Source organism: Phasianus colchicus, chromosome 3 (assembly GCF_987193195.1).
Source record: "Phasianus colchicus chromosome 3, bPhaCol1.hap1.1, whole genome shotgun sequence".
In the NCBI taxonomy this organism is placed as follows: domain Eukaryota; kingdom Metazoa; phylum Chordata; class Aves; order Galliformes; family Phasianidae; genus Phasianus; species Phasianus colchicus.
The window spans coordinates 56020346-56037541 of NC_143438.1; the positions used below are offsets into that span (position 1 = coordinate 56020346).

The 17196-nt window shown below is 34.4% G+C and overlaps 1 protein-coding gene across 8 annotated transcripts in view; it reads right to left on the reverse strand.

The window, feature by feature from the left end:
- Positions 1-17196, reverse strand: part of RB1CC1 (RB1 inducible coiled-coil 1) — a 73141-nt gene that overhangs the window by 40619 nt on the left and 15326 nt on the right. For 7 of the 8 annotated variants that reach the window (XM_090137585.1, XM_031612928.2, XM_031612926.2 and 4 more), the window contains 5 exons: positions 16894-17021; positions 14287-14413; positions 13862-14032; positions 4219-4421; positions 2783-3218 (listed from right to left, as the gene is read on the reverse strand). In XM_090137585.1, coding sequence (XP_089993711.1) covers positions 2783-3218; positions 4219-4421; positions 13862-14032; positions 14287-14413; positions 16894-16964 — 1008 coding nt within the window. In that variant the 5' untranslated portion in view covers positions 16965-17021. Of the gene's footprint in view, positions 1-2782; positions 3219-4218; positions 4422-7232; positions 7288-13861; positions 14033-14286; positions 14414-16893; positions 17022-17196 lie in introns of those variants that run through there. The other variant, XM_090137586.1, reaches the window with a different exon arrangement.

The window sequence follows — 17196 nt, forward strand, 5'->3', positions numbered from 1 at the left end:
AGGGCAGAACAAAAGAATTGCAAGACCCACTGCTATTTCCTTACTGAACAAATATTTTTGACAGCTTCATAGGTAAGAGACCAGTACTAGTAGCTGGAACACAAACTACAGAAAAAGCACATTTGTAATATTTTTACTGATATTTTTGTTAATAAAAACACATTTTGGAAAATTATTTCATCATATTCCTTCGTGATCCATTATCCATGGAAAAAAAACTGGCATAAGAAGCTACACAGACAGTAGGAGTAATTCTTCATCTTTCACTACAAAAGTAGTGAAATAAAGACCTTATTACATGAGAATCTAATGGAAAGGATACAATATTCTGAGGTCATCCATACAGTCTTAACACTAGCTTTTTGCATCAGCATGAAGTTTTTATGTCAACCCACACCACGAGAGCCCAGTAACTCTTAGAAAAGAGGTCACTTACATGGTATCAATATTAACATGACTACATTAAAATACTACTAGAGAAAATACTAAAGCCTGGTAATTCCAGAGTTTTTCATAAGAAATAATTTTAATTTACAAAATCCCCGATTTTTTCTCAAAACTTCTGAAGTTTCTTTCCATCATATTATGAATTTTGGTTTTTCCCAAGTATGAACTACAGCTACCTGAACAGTTTCTTAGTCAAGAAAAAAAATACTGAAGACCATGTTGTTTTTCGTTTTTCTTTCCCTTTAAATCACCATAAAAGCATGGTTTATCCAATTTATTTCCTTCACAAAGAAAATCTGTTCCTTTTATTCCACCCTATAATTTATTTCTCCCATCCATTTTTTTTTCCACCTTTAACCTAATTGCATATGTAGCATTCTGCTCTACTTTCACTACTAAAAAGATAATATTGTTCTCCTCATCTTTAAGTCTTCTCTCTTTCTACTTAAATAGTTATGACAGCACTTAACAGAAACATCTGGTTAGCTCCTACTTACCCTCTGCTTTTATTGCAGCCTCTGTTTCTGCAATCAGAAGCATCACTGTTAAAATGCCTAGAGGCTAGAAGAATCACATACCTAACAGTGCTCTGCATCCAACTCTATCAAGACTGCTACTGTCAAAGACATAAGCTTCACACTCTGATGCCCTACACTTTAATAAAAATATTATTTGAAACTGAGTTCAGGTCATCAATTGTAATCATATGCCATTAGTACAGTTCATTTTTCAAAGAAGGGCAGGTAGAGAACAAGAAAAAACAGAATTACTGGCTGTATAGTCTCATTTCCTACTTCAAAGAGTCATTTCAAGTAAACGCAAAGAGAACAACTGTATTTCAGATATTTATTTTGTAAATTTTTCTTTTCCTTTTCAGCTAAATAGCCCAATTCTGTTTTTTAACTAATTCCAAATCAATGGCAGATAAAGACTGAATCCTTTGTGCTACCATCAAAAAACGATATTAATGCTTTCCTAAGGAACACTAGCAACTGTCACATGTCTTTGAAGCTTTTGGATTCTTGTGAACCAAAACAGTTCAAGACTGATCAATCACCATTATTTGTGATTTGTGATTATTGTGATCATAGTCCGAACACTCTGAATATCATTTCTGCCTTCCAATTTTAATTATGACAAGAAAACAAAGGAGGAGGAACAATCCCCTTCCTGCCCCCTCCCCTCCAAAAATAGCAGCTTATAGAACAATTGTAATAATTGAAACAAAGGGTTTCTACCTAGTCCTGGATAAGAAAATCAAGGACAGGAAAGCACACAGTTGGCAAGATAATCTCTTCTTTAGGTGGCACATGACAGATGAGACTAGAAGCTGATCCAAATAACGTACAATGATTATTTTTGCTGTTATCTTTGTTATTTCAGTATCACTAATATAATTTATTCTGAAGGACTGTTTAATGCCTCTCTCAAAACACTGATTTTTAAGAGATAGATCATGACTTTTAAAGTAGAACTCATCAAAATCAATGTGTAAAACCAATTACATGATAATGTTCATTATAACAGATGGGGCTTAGACATAACTGAGACAGTCTTCCAGACTTACCTTAAAAAACAAAGTGTCCAAGACAATAAAATTTATTTTTTTTATAGCTATACTGAGTTGCAATAATATTATACATATGCAAACAAAGTTAAACTATTTAAGACATATAAGCCATAATGAAAGGAACAAGCATGAGAGGGAATTTCAAAGTAAAAGGTTACATGATTAAAAGACACTTGGAAAGAATATGAATAATTTTTTTGTCTTTTATCCACAGAAATACAACATAACAGACTATGCTTTTGTGAGCACATCTGTATTGACTGATGAATAATACATATGCATATACACACACACACACACATATATATACTACTCAAACAAAATCACAATTAAGCACATGAATTTGACTATATTTTAATCAATACTTCAGTATTTATTAGAATAATATTGAGTTTGGTCCATAAATACTTCACTGAAAGCATAAGAACACAATCAGCTAAGATCTGAAGATGCTTTGTTTCAAAGCTCCAAGAAGCCACTGGCTTATCCTTTTGGCCAAAAGCAAACAAAAAGCATACTAAGATAATAAGAATTCACTGCAAAATTACAAATTTTTTTAAAGGTCAAATTCCTAAAATTTAAGAACTCATTCAAAGTACTTCCCCCACTCTCACTCTTTTTTGGTCTCCATCAGAAAGTTATTTGAGAAACAATAAGGTACAGACAGCTGAATCACTTCAAAAGAACTGGCATGTGAAAAATAAACAAAAAAATTCACAGCAAATTCCCAATATAAGTTGAGTGTAAACAAAATTATTAACTTACCCTGCTCATAGAATCAAAACATTTTCTGACCAGTGATTCAACATCATTAGGTCTGTCTTGAACATTTATCCAGTCTAATAAAGACACATTGAAGGAAGGCTGATCATCATCTTTCAGTTCTACTGATGTTTCATTGTCCTGGACAGTAGTATTTTGACCAGACTCCTTATCGTCTTTTACATTTTCAGGATTTGTGTCTTCTAAAGCTGCATGTTCAACTGACTTGCAAAACGATGCTAACATTGATTTATTGTTCACTTTAGATACATCAGAATAAAGCACCAGTTCAGAAGATTTCCCATTCTCAGTTTCTTCACTTTCCACCACTCCATGCTCTGCTGATGAATCCAGTCTTCCTAAGCACTCCCTGTAACTATGTCGTGTTAGGCACTCCAGCAGTGGTATCTTGGCCATGACAGAGACAGCAGAACCCAAGCTTTTTTAAAAAGGGTGAAAACAAAAAGCTGTCAGTATCCAATTACAAAAACTGACACAAGCCGCTTATAATTATAAGTGTTATTTATATTCAATATGAATATGCTGACTATCCTTTCAAAGTACCACGTTTAATATCAACTTCATAAGAAGTTGCAATTTCTGCTCTCTTCCACTGCAGAATATAAACTTCAGAGTACAATGCAATGACAAAAACAAGAAAAAAACCACAACATTTGATAAAGAGATGCGTGCTCACATTTTAAACATGCACCTGGGACTCGTGTTTGCATTCTGCATGGGTACATACTAATGCTTACCAGCAAAGACAAGTGCCCTCTGGCTGAATACATCTGCAGAGTTTGAATAGTTTCTATGTATTTGTTAAAAGCTACAGAGTTCATCTTTTTTTTCCCCCCCCTTAAAAAAGTAAACTGGATTTATGTTTTATTTCTTTAAGTACCTGGCATTCTATTAGGTACTTCACTCAGAGAAATACCATAATACTATAATGTCAAGAAAGATCTCAAATATTTTTGTTCAAGTAACATCTAGAATTTGCAGAATATACGTATATACACATACATTCAAAGCGTATATAACAAAATTTTGCATTAAAAATAGCTTCAAATTTGCAACATAAGCATACATTAAGAATGATGATTTAAGTGCATTCAGAATTAATTCAGAAGTACAACTACGTAGTCAAAATACTGTTTAATGTCTAAATTATCTAGACATTTCTAGTGTACATTTGGAAGGACTCCAGCTCTTAAACAGCTGTTCATTAATGAACATCATTTTTCCAATAACTCAGTAGTGGTTTCTGATTATTGATGAAAGCAACAAAAAAAGGCCATTAACAATGACTAGTATACAACAGAAAGAATATTTTCAGAAACATAATCAAACACACGCCTGATTAACTGGAACCAGCAAGAGATATACAACACACAAAAAAGTAGCTTTGGAGACAGACTGAAGTTTAACAGCAAACCTACTGTGTAAGTTTCAACTTAATATCTTCTATGGACTGCAAATAGCTTGAATATACATTTTCAAACTTGAAAAGCAGCTTTTGATAAGAATATGTACAGTCTTCCAAGTTGGCCATTATGGCAGCCCAGCCTTGATGTTGAAGATGTTCATCGTGTACAAGACCTTCACAAAATGAGCAAAGCTTCTTGGCAACTTCGTACATTTCCTGCCAAAAAAAAAATTCAACAAAAAAAAAAAAAAGCAAGTCACTCTAGATTGATTTGTGATGTTTTATATTGCTATCATTGAAAAGTAAGAGGCCAAGAAAATATTAAGATAAAAAGTGATAAAACGTGACCTGTAAGTTTCAACCAAGAACAACAAAACTTTCCTTACTCTTTAAGAAAAAAAAGATAAAAAAAATCAGAAGATAATTATTGATCATTTACTGAGATTTTTCTTATGAACAAGCAGATTAAAGCTGCAGTTGCAAAAAAAAAAAACAACACCACCATGACATCAAACTTCATGAAATTAATTAAATGCTGCCAATATAAGTTACTCAGTGCACACAATTCATAATTACATTTGTAGTAATCCAACAGTCAGTAAACAAGGTCGATTAAGGAGAAAACAACTAATGAGCCAAACAGAAACTCAGAACAAGACAAAGAATTGCAGCATCAGCCAGCAGAAGCAGTGCATCAGATGCAGAGAGAGATGCTGATAAGTTAGGTAGTAATTCAACACAGTCCTAGATATGGCATGTATTAAATCCTCTTGAAAGTGTAGTAATAGCAATGCTTTATTGTGTTCAACTCCAGATTTCAAACTATTAGTAGAAAATCTATTTAAAGTTTACTAAGAAAACAGACGGCCACTCTCATCTGCTAGTGCTACTTCCCAAACACCAAATGAGAAAACAAAACAGATATCACAATAAATCCTTCAGCTCAACACTTTATCAACAACATGTTTGGAAATATTCTTCTCATCTTACCTTCTAAGAAAGGAAATGCTACAATTTTTTGCAACTTGTTCATGTTGCTGAACTAAACTGAATGTGTATCTTTCCTTTGTTACAGTACACGTGAGAAACTATGCATGGAGAAACAAGTTAAGTACAGTAAAAAAGCAGTACGAAAACCAAACCTATGACTCTATTACAGAATATGTTTGCTTATGAACACATGGTTAATAGCACATATGCATAACATACAGTAATTTCAAATCCAACAATAACACTTGTCTTCCCAAAACAAATCTCAAGACAGCAAAAGTTCTTTATCTGAATATTTCAGAATATGAACAATACCTAAGTTATGAAGCCTCTAAAAACAAATTTGAAAATCCAAGCCTTTTCTCCAGTGGCATCACAAGATTCCATTGTTCTTAAATTACCGGTATCAGTAATCAGCAGGTAAACAACACATATACAACCATTTATACGTGAAACTCCAAGGAAATCAAAATTTATTACGAATCTTTGTTACTTCAGCAAGATGCTATGTCTTGTTTTCTGAACTCTGTTCACCTCCAGCACATGTAACAGGAAGGATTTCAAGCTTGAGAAGAACATTTATTTTATTTGCAGCATAGCTCTCACTTCTTAAGTCAAACTTAGGAACTTCACACAACTTGAACAGCATCCAGATAGTCTCTAGATAATGACTTGTAGATGTCAATGCTGTAGCCAGTCCTCTATACAATTTAAACACATACATGCAAACTAGTGTGATACTGACAACTTGAAGAATTAAAAAAAAATCCTTGAACACATTTCTCAAATGCAATTTCTGCAGCAGATGAAAAAAAATGTTTTCTTACTTATCATATTGAGAACCAGAAGAATAGATTATTTTGCCAAAAGGTATAGTTGAAGATATACCAAAAACAAGAAGCTGAAAAGACAACTATATTTACCCATTGTGTTCTAATGTCTGCCTTGTGAATATAAGTGAGCATTCTACTTTCAAACCCACAAACTATTCCCTTCTTAAATTCAACCAAGCTATTGGCAAGAATCCCAAAGGCAAGAGCACATGCAGAACCAAACATTAGTTTGAAGACAAAAACAATCTGCAAAATCTGCACTGACCATAAAGTCTTCTTATATGCAGCAGTACCTTCAAATGACTACCACAGCATGATTTGGAAAATAAAGACTGGATTAATCTCATCAAGTATGATTCCGAGATAATTAATGTTTCCACAGTAGCTCAGAAGTAGTTAAAAAATGAAACCTGCATAGGTGTATCTTTGTTATCACGTCATCACTACTGAATGCAGCTACAACTGATGAGGCCTATTTTCCCCAACTTTTCCATGTACTGTTTTTAAGGGGAGACATCCTCAAGCTACATTAGGAGAACAGTCTACTTCTCAATCAGTATATCTGCGCATAGAAATAGTTCCTTCCTAAATTAATAACATTTTAAAACTGAATTATGTCAGGCATATAAACTAATGTCTAAACACTTCTCAGCAAAATCGCCAGCTCCAGCACAGAAAAGTGAAGCCTGCCTAACAACTGGCATGCTCTGTCACTGATTTTTCACAGATCAGCTCAGAAGTAATTTAGAGACACCCAAGGATTCACAATGAATAAAAAATCAAAACTAATTGACTTGCACAGCTATGTCCATTTTACTCAGATACACAGGCACACCTACAATACTGACAGTTTCAGCATACTGCTGGAATGTGGACCTCAAAAATGCACCACTAGTAAGACAAGACTAGACAAACCCAACCTAGCAATTTACGTTGAAAAATAAATAAAGGCATCTTCACTTTTGTATGTGTCAAGAAACTCACAAGCCCACTAGAAAGATTTCTTAAACTTTGTCTGGATGTTTTTAACAGAATTTTTACTTTATTATTTCCTCCCATGACTTCAGTGAAAACAATAAATTTATAAAGTGAATTTCTCATTAATTACAAGACTTTGCATCTTGCCATCCTAATTTTGCTCAACTGAGTGGAAAAAAGTAAATCTTGGGAAGGTCCAGTTGTCTTAAGTGCTCTTTGGACTTACCTCTACAGAACAAAAGTTCTCAGGAAATGCAGGGTTCTTTCCATTCTCTACAACCCTGTGATAAAAGGAAACAAGTCATCAAAGTCCTCTATTGCCATCTGTCTGGAATTCTGTAAGAAGGACTCCTTAGAGGTTTAAGTCATCAGCAACAAGAAAAAAAGTGGACAACAGCAACAAAAATCAACCTCAGGTCACCACAAAGGATCCCTCAAAGTGTAATTACACACATTCACACAATAAAGTAGAGGATAAGTGCTTCCAGAAAAGGTAACCAAAGGTAACCAATATCTTGATTGCCAATATCTCTCTTCACTCACCTCATCCAAAAACAGTAATGCTACTAGACTGATCACTTCTCAATTTCATAACTTGTAATTGCAACAGCTGATTTGTGAGGGAGACTTGAGATCTCATGGTGATTTCTTTCATTAGGCAGCTGATATTCCATCCCCTTTTAAAACCTGTCAATTTCAGCAACAGTGTCCTTTGGACATTTGTCCATACAGTTCATGGCTAATTACACATTCATAAGGTATTTTTTCCATCAGCACAATACAGAACCAAGCTATTCATAGCTTAGTGACTTTTTCTTAGTCCTTTTTTCACTAGCTCTTGGCAGTAATCCTAAAAGCAGGCTGCAAGAAGTCAAGTGACCATTTAGCACTGAAAAGGATACGACAAGCTGATGTAACACACACAGCCAGTGAAATAAAGCAGGGTACAAGGCAAGCAGTAACTTCTACCAGCTTGATTCCAAGTTACTCAAGCCTTCTTTTTTTTTTTTTTTCCTCCTTACTGGTGATTTATCAAACAGCTTGGTCACAAAGGCCAACCAAAACTCATCTAATCCATAAAAGCTCTTTTATTTTAACCACACCCAGCTCAATTATATTAAAAGATGGTCAGACTGATCAATAATCTAAGTTACAATAAGTCTGGACCTCTGTGGAGGAGCTAGAAATATTTGTGGCTATTAGACCTTTTAGCCAAAAGGAAGGAATAAGAACAATTAAATCACACAGATGTTACAACCTTTACAATACCTTCCAGAACAAAATTTTAAAGTAATTCTTTTCCATTGGATGTCACAGTAGCTTCCTAGTCAAGACAAGAGAGTATTTATTTAAATAGAGCTACATAGCTTTCAAGCACACTTGTATTTCTTCAGTAAGAGTTACAAAGCATTTGGAACTGAACCAAGAATGATGTAGGTGCTATGACTACAGTCACAGTTTTAGGTAACAAAATGAAACAACCACACAGTTTCTCACTCTCATCTGTAAGATAAAAAACTGACTGGAATTGACAGTTTGATGACGACAGCAACAGTGTCAGATCAGATGTGAAACGTATCTCCTAGCAGAAAGTTCAAGTTTCCAATAACCTTTGTCTTGGACAAATAACGTGGAAATTTCAGTTAAATTACTTAAAAAGAACTAAATTAAATAACGTTGTAAAAGCTGAGCTACAAAGTTTTTAGCACTGGTGTTAAAAGATCGAAAGATTAGAAAACATTCATAGAGCACAGTTTATTGCACAAAGCACTGCATAGAGAACAAGTTGTCATCTCCTGCGCTTCTGAGTTTGTAACCTCTGAAAGAACTCTGTGCATCTCATTGTCCACATACTACAGAGCTCAAGGCCAAAACTGCTGAACTGGAAGTGAGAAACTAGACTAGCTGCAAGAAAGACATGCTGTCCAGCAATTTTTTTAGCCAAAGAGAAACCAACATCATAGAATAGCCTGGGTTGAAATGGACCTCAAAGATCACCTAGTTTCAACCCCCCTTCTATGTGCAGGGTCACCAAGACCAGGCTGCCCAGAGCCACATCCAGCCTGGCCTTGAATGCCTCCAGGGATGGGGCATCCACAACCTCCTTGGGCAACCTGTTCCAGTGTGTCACCACCCTCTGTGTGAAAAACTGCCTCCTAGTAATTAACCTAAATCTTCCTTCTCTTAGTTTAAAACCATTCTAACTTGTCCTATGAGTAAGATGCTTGTGCAGGAAATGGGAATACCTGCTTTAACTGTGATTTAAATGCCAAACAGTAGATGTTAAAAACACTAAGATTATCTGACAAAAAAAATTTAAAAGGTTAATAAGCCAATGCGCTGCCATATTGGACAAAAGAATGGCAGTTTAAACGGTAAAGGAACAAATTATGGTAACTGATGCAGCTTCTCTAAAGCTTCTTTTATACTATGAATTCCACAGAGTCAGATAACCATGAAAAAAAAAAAAAGAGACAACACAAGAACCTAGACATCTGTATAAGTATCAAATTAACAAAAGCAAAAATAAAATAATTTATTATATCGTAATTGGTATGATAATCACGGAAAACAGTGGAAAAAGAAACAGGTGATAATAAACTTGATTTAAGCAAAGTGGAAGATTGGGAGGTATTGTTTGAGAGATATAAAGATCTAAAATAAGCTACATAGAAGTTAAAAAAAAATTGGTTATTAAACAAAGAAAATAAAGGAAAAATAATAGCTGCTTTAATGTATCTCTATACCATATGGGAAAAAAAGATATGAAAATGCAAGCATTTCACAAAGACATTTTAGGTTCCCTGCTCATGAAAAAAAACTATACTTGTAAGTGGAATTAATTTGGTTCGTTCAAACCATAAAAGCAGTCAAGCTATTTAGCTGACAATGCCTTACACATGTAGGAAAAAGAAAGAAAAATGCAAACAAAAATCTTCCATGGATATTACTGAAAAATTACTGAAAACTGATACAGTTTTGCCTTTTTTTTTTTTTTTAAATCCCCATGCTTCTGAATTGATGAAATGGAAGAAAAAAACCCACGAAGTAGCAAAATTTACTTTGGTATCTTAAAAGACTCTTTTTTCATCAATAATTCCAACTATAACTATTTTGTTGTACCTATGTTCCTAAAGTAATCCACAGAGAATGACTAATCACACAACTCAAAAGATTTAACTTCCTGTAAGACAGGAGAAGAACTGTGCCTCCCCTGTTACCTAGAAGACAACTTTTGTTTAAGCTGAAACATTAACTAAGGATATCAGAAACTCGCAACAAAAAATGCACAGTTAGCTACAGCAAAATCTAAAATCCATGCTGGTCAGTTATAGTTGCCCATATAACGAAGGAAAGATATAAAATAAGATTTTAGGCAATAAATGATGTGAACAAAAAAAATTATGAAAAATACTTTGTTAAAAGAGAAAGTGGAACTACTTGGTTTTGCAAATTAAAATTGTAAAAGACTACTTACCAGTATATACATAGTAAAGAACAGAATGTAAATCTGTGTATATTCTCTACAGTATAAATAAAGCTCAAAGTAAGGATGAAAAAACCCTCTGACATAGTTTTACAGCACAGTACAACTCGCAGATGCTGAAAAAATGATTTCAATAGTTTTCAAATAGATTTAAAATGAGGGAGAACCAAAATGAAAACAAAAGCCATCACTCCAAAACAAACACAACCTTCCATACAGGAAAACAAGTTTTGCCTATTATTAAATTAGAAGTAGGCCACAAGCTAAAGGAAGTTCTGGAAAGTAAGTCGAAAGCCAACTTCTAAGCAGTTTTTACTACTACATTTACTTATCAAGTCTGATTTTAAAATGTTACTGCTTGTCTTATGAACAGAACATATTCCAAATAAAAATTAAATTGGCAGCTATAAAATATTCTCCACTACTTTTAAATCAATGTCTCATTCTTGACAAAATAAGATTTTGTATTACAAGGAATAATTTAGATTGGAACGTCTATTTTCCTTATGCAAAATATCAGTGTAATTAATAACTACTATAAGTAAATTATCATTAGTTAGATTCCCTGAATAATTACAACAGGCAAAAACACTATTTACTACTGCAATTCTGCTTTTCTGGTAACATAGAAAATCCCTCTCTCTACAATAAGGCAAACCTTGAATCTTTATACCACAGATTTTTCATTTTATTTTAAGTCTAGCATCCAAAACCACTCTAAGTATACTGTACACATCATTCTCACAACTATGATGGTTCAGAGCCTCCCTTCTCTCCCTTTATCTTAATCAATTGTGAGAAGAATTCCCATGTTTCCTCTTTCTCCCAAATCACACACTTACAAAGAACTTTAAAGAAGATCAATTTCCTCATCACATTCATAGCCTTCTCTCAGTTTCTTCTGAATTACTGCTCAATATGTTTCAAGCAGGCAACAAGACAGATCAGTGGAGTATAACACTGCAATACTCCTTTATGGCATTTTCACACTCCAGTACATCTTAAGTTAGAAGAGCCTATTTTCTCATCTTCTGTCAGGCAGAATGGCTTTCTTATTCCCCTGAACTCCTAGAAAAGTACCGTACCCAGTGCACTTTCACAGCCAAATACAGAGCCTATGATTTTGAAATATTTCAAATACTAGATAAAATTAACTGACAGTATAAAGGCACAACAGATTTAAGAATAAAACTATCTATTCAGTCTTCTTTTTTTTTTTTCTTCAAAAGAATAGGACAGAAGACAATTTTTCAGAAAATTAATGTGCATGCTAGAATAACTCAATTCTACTACAATAGAACTAAGAACCTTCCAAATATTATCATTATCCCCCTCATCAAAAAAAAATTAATAGATGCCACCAAGCATGGAAAGATTTCTTTACTTTGTGGAAATCAGCTCACGATCAATCACCAGATAAATTTTATTGTCTTAAGCTAAATGCTATAGCTTCAGTTAGCCAATAAAATCTATACTTCACACATAGGCTTGGAGATTATTTCTGAAATACGTGCTTCCCTTACAGAAGGCATGCCACTAGAACAAGTTAAGATATGAAGAACTACTTGAACACAGAAATACCGCAGTGAACTTGCTTGTTCTGCATATTAATATAACCTTCATAATTGAAGCAGAAGAGAAAGAAGCATTAATAATTCTTTTCAACTTTAAGTAGAAGTGCCCTTATGAAAAAAAAAAAACCAAAACTAAAAATCAATTCCTGGAATACAAAAAGTTTAATCCAAAATAATTAAATCAATTTACCAGTGTACACTAACTTCAGTGGGCCAAAATTGAAGTTAAAAATTTTCCAGATTACGTAACTGCCACTTTAGTTTTTCCCCTTCAGAGATGGAGTAAAAGAAGTAGAGAAAATATCAACAGTGAGAAATGAGAGATGGTAACATCACCTTTCACTTCCATTACACCAAGTAAAGCACATTTGTGAAGAATGTAACACTTTTTTCTATCAAATCCATCAATATGTTAAACATTTAACAGATACTTGTCTTAAGACGACTTTATAAAAGTAATTAACACCTCACAAAAAAAACAGTTTTAGAACATTTTCAGTCTCAGCTGCTGGAAAAAAAAACACAATTCTCACACTCCTCAAGTAAGTAGTGCAGATGTAAATCCTCCTACTCCTAGATGAATTCACATTACTACTCTTCTCAGTATGAGAGTCATATGATTCATAGAATCCTAATTACTCAAGGTCCTATTTACTAAGTCAGCAAGAATTGTCAACAGGTAACAGAGAAGAGAGTGTTTACGGGACTCAATCCTTGCCTTAAATCAGACAAAAAGTCAGTGTTAGATTATTTAGGTTGACTTTCCCCTTCCTCCATTCCTGACAGGCCAAGGCAAAAAAAAAAAGAAAAAAACACAAAACTTTTGTACTATGTGCATGACTTGACACTTTCCTCTGAATTCAGCTGTATGAAATCAGAAAAAAAAGAACAGTGACTTCAAGTTTGATATTCTTTTGGACTACATTGAAGTTGCTACTGAAACTATTACCAAACCAATATGCTAAAACCATATACAACTATTCAGTTTGCGCTAACATAATCATTCCCCCAGTCCCAGCAGCTGGAAGTTTAAATAATCCTTAGACTTAGCAGAAACAGTAAATTTGGAATGCCAAATTTGAAAAGTAAGGATACTATCAGCAAAAATCAATCAATTCAGCTACTGAATATGTTTTGCCACATTCTTGAACATGCAGCTGTTCGTAGTGCATACACAGTACCTTACTGCCCTTGTATCAGGGCATCAGTCTCTCCTTATCAGAGTTATATGGCAATAATAAACACGGAATTCTGGGTTTACTTTCTATGCAACTAGAAGTGACTACTCAGTAAGAAAAGATCTGAACGCATTTTGGAAAAAGGAAGTTTAGTTTTATGAATTCCTCACCAGTTTTTAGATGCATAAAATGAAACAGAAGGTTAGAAAGGCAGTTTGAAAACTTACACCACAAATTTTCTACCTGGATTAACAGCATTTCCAAACTAACTTCTCTTCTTTCAGATTGAAGCAGACTAAAGACACTGAAAATAAGGCAAAGCGTTAGGGCAGGAGCCCAAGAAAAACCAGATTGCTTTTATTTTGCAAGCACTGAAAACACACGCATCCATTAAGCTGTATTACATTTGCTTTTGAAAGAAGCTTTGAAGATGCTGAAGAAGCTAGCATGTTTTAGTACCTACCTTGAATCTTAAAGACAAAGGCTTTGAAGAATACACCATGCTATTTTCACTGCTGTCTGAACAAACTATTTCAGAGTTTGTATCAAGCTACCAATCTGATATACAAAAAGGTTATTGTTCTTTGTTGTTCAAGTACACTAAGAGTTTACTTACCACAGCAAGCTGTGTTCGTGATGCCACTGTATGAAAAACTGCAGGCATCATGAGAGATTCTTCCACTTTCAATTCCATCTCATTCTCTGCTGAAAACGTGGTTTTGGGGATGGCTGGTGGACGCTCGCACAAAATCATTTCTTTGTTGAATAAGAAAATTGGGTTGGTGTCCTACACTCAGAAAGAAAGTGAAACCAAGTATTAAGTAAAGGCAATACACTGTTCAATCACCAATTATTCCATCATACGAGTAACATGTTTTCAGAACATTCTACATTTATAAGCTGTACACATTAAAAAAAAAGTTTCTCAAAGTAAAGGAATGCAGTAAACTGAAGAAAAAATACTTGAAAATCCTTTAGTAGAATACTTTTTTCCTTCTTCTTTAAAGGACTGTTTAGATTATGAATGCAGTGTGCACTTACTGTTCCAGCACTGTAACTACACACTCTTCTGTCTGGAGCCATACATTCTCCTCCATTGACAACCAATACCTGGTGCTGAATGGCAATCTTATACTTTGCTTGTATTGCATGTTTCAGATCAGCCACGCTAGAAAAAACAGGGGCAAGAAGATAACATCAACACGTGTCTCTTAATTTCACAGATTCCTGTAATATAAAGAAGGCAACTTCTGTTTCAAGGGAGGACTTTCCAAAAAACCCTTACATTTTTATTCTGCACAATGAAATATCTTTACGTTTTATAAGGGCTGTAATGTGCTGCATTCTAGATATCCATCTAATAAGCTATCAGCTAAAGCAATAGAGCCTGTACAGTACTGGTATATCATCAGCAACCTTCTTCCAATAAGACCTGACTGCATGCTGAAATTCTGAATTAAATCAAACATTTAGAATAACACCTTTAAAATCATATTATGTTCTCTTAATGTCTACCTTACAAATGCACAGCTGCCTTACTCAAACTCTAAAGAAATTACAAGAGTACTTAATACTTTGTTATGCATTGCGTAGGCAAAATTTCATCTCATCAACTCTGATTTACTGTGCATGAAGCACAGTATAATGCTCAAACGACAAGGAGTTCAATAGTCAGTATATATACAACAAACACATATAAACATTAAAGATTCTTTTACTGTGCAAATAGTAGATCAATAAACCGTCATCCCTGCTTTCTTTCACTCCCGTAGCAGCTTTAATTTCAGGTAATGACACCTTTATGACACTGCTGCTTTAGGCAATTCTAGATTGTGTTTATACAGGTAAACAGAAAAATAACAAAGAAATTACTAATATGATACAGTAGCTGACCAAAACTGTAACACTGTGTAAAGGTACTGAAAAGCTTAAGAGTATCGAGTAAACCACCAACATAAGCATCAGGGATTTTGACATAATGCTATCAGGTAGCATAAAAATGTTACTGGCTATGTTGTATTTGAAAAATTAAGATGAGTTATCCAAAATTATTATGATTTAATATGATTATGATTTAATATGACAAAGTTAATTCACTACAAACACCACACGAGCTAAAACAAACACCCACATATCATTTCCATGTTCCTTAGGAAAATTGCTTAACATATCCACATACAGAGATAGTCAAAGAATCCAAGAAAAAGGTAGCCTTGCTAAAAAAAAGCAATTCTCTATAGGCAAAGAGAACAAGAAGTTAAACTGATCAACTGAACAGACTTTATTTTGTCTCGTCCATCCATTTTTCTTCAAAAAACTATTAGATTGAGTGAAAAGTCAGCTCATGTCATGCCATTAGATACCCTGTCTGGCAGTTCAGATGCTGTACCTTACTGTAATTTAGGACAGAACGTCTCAACATACCAGAGAACACACAGAAGTACTGACATATCTGTAAATCATAAAATCAATTGGAAAAATCACACATCTCTTCAATATCTCCAAGGATGGCAAATCTACCATCACCACTCTGGACAGCCCATTCCAAAGCCTATCTACCCTCTCCTGGTTTCCAATTTAAACTTCCCCTGGTGCAACTTGAGGTGATTTCCTTATATCCTATTGCTTGCAACATGAGAAAATGGACTGATACCTTCCCCACTGCAGTCTCCTTAAAAGTAGTTGTAGAGAGTAATGATGTCTCCCCTCAGTTTCTTTTCCTGCAGGCTAAGCAACCCCAATTCCCTCAGACACTCATCACGTCTTATATTCTAGTCCCTTCACAAGTTTCATGACCCAGTAGATCCAAAATGGCTAAGGTGAAATATTTTATCTCATTCTCAGTAATATCCTCAGCAGGCTATCAGAACAAACAAACAAACATAAATCACTCTACGTATACTGTTAAGGCCCTTCTACTCCAAAGTTTTAAAATCCCAATTCAATTGCTGAGTCATGAAAATCACAAACAGAAATTCAGGAGTAAGGAAACAGTGGACCTTAGCACTTCCATGGAAACCTTTTAAGCAGCACTGTCTAGGCAGCATCTCAGCATACACATCCGTTACCTGCTAGTCATTCACCACTGACAGAATAGGAAAACAGCATGGAAGGTTGGCACCAAGTATATGAGTTATGATGTTATACAAGATTTACTGTACTAGACCAGTATTCTGAAACAGGGGAACATTTTTCAGTAAACCTAGTACATTTAGGTCTTTATAAAACATTATTAAGATTGCAAGATGCTTTCACTGTGCAGTGGAAAAAAAACAGTAATTGTCAAGTTGTTGGGACTTCACTGGGAATCTAAACTACTGCTCCTGTTTCAAGCAGTTGGCAGTTAGGAAGATCATGTTTTACATACAGAATGTAAAACACATTAGAGTCTTATATGACAGAACCAAGTTTTACCACCTTGAGCATAAGACAGAAACCTACATGCTTGTTTTTCAGCATTCAGTCTACACAATCTATACAGAACACACATTTTATTCAGAACATGAAAAATACTGTGAGTAGAAAAACAATGTGTAATTTTATGATGTCAATTAGTAAAACAAAAATGCTACTCAGCAAAAGATCACAGAAGACCAGATGTAATTCTGACAGATTTTCCGAAAAAAAGTAATCGCTCTACTTTCTTACTTTTGTACAGCAAGCTCTGTGTCGAAGGTAAGGGTAGTTCCAGTGTTGACCAGAAATACATATAGCTTCATGATGATTTCTTTAGGTTTCTGAAGTTTATCACTTCCACTGCTAAAATCATTTAGGAACTGTAAAAAAAAAAAAAGCATCAGTTTCACATAGGAGTTATAAGAAGTATGTACTATACAGCTTTTAGCTATATAGAGGGTGAATACGGTGCCTTTCATATTCCAGTTCTTTGTTACTAAACACACAGATGCTTCTCCTACAAGAACCATGGGCACAGGAAGCCTTCTGATTTGT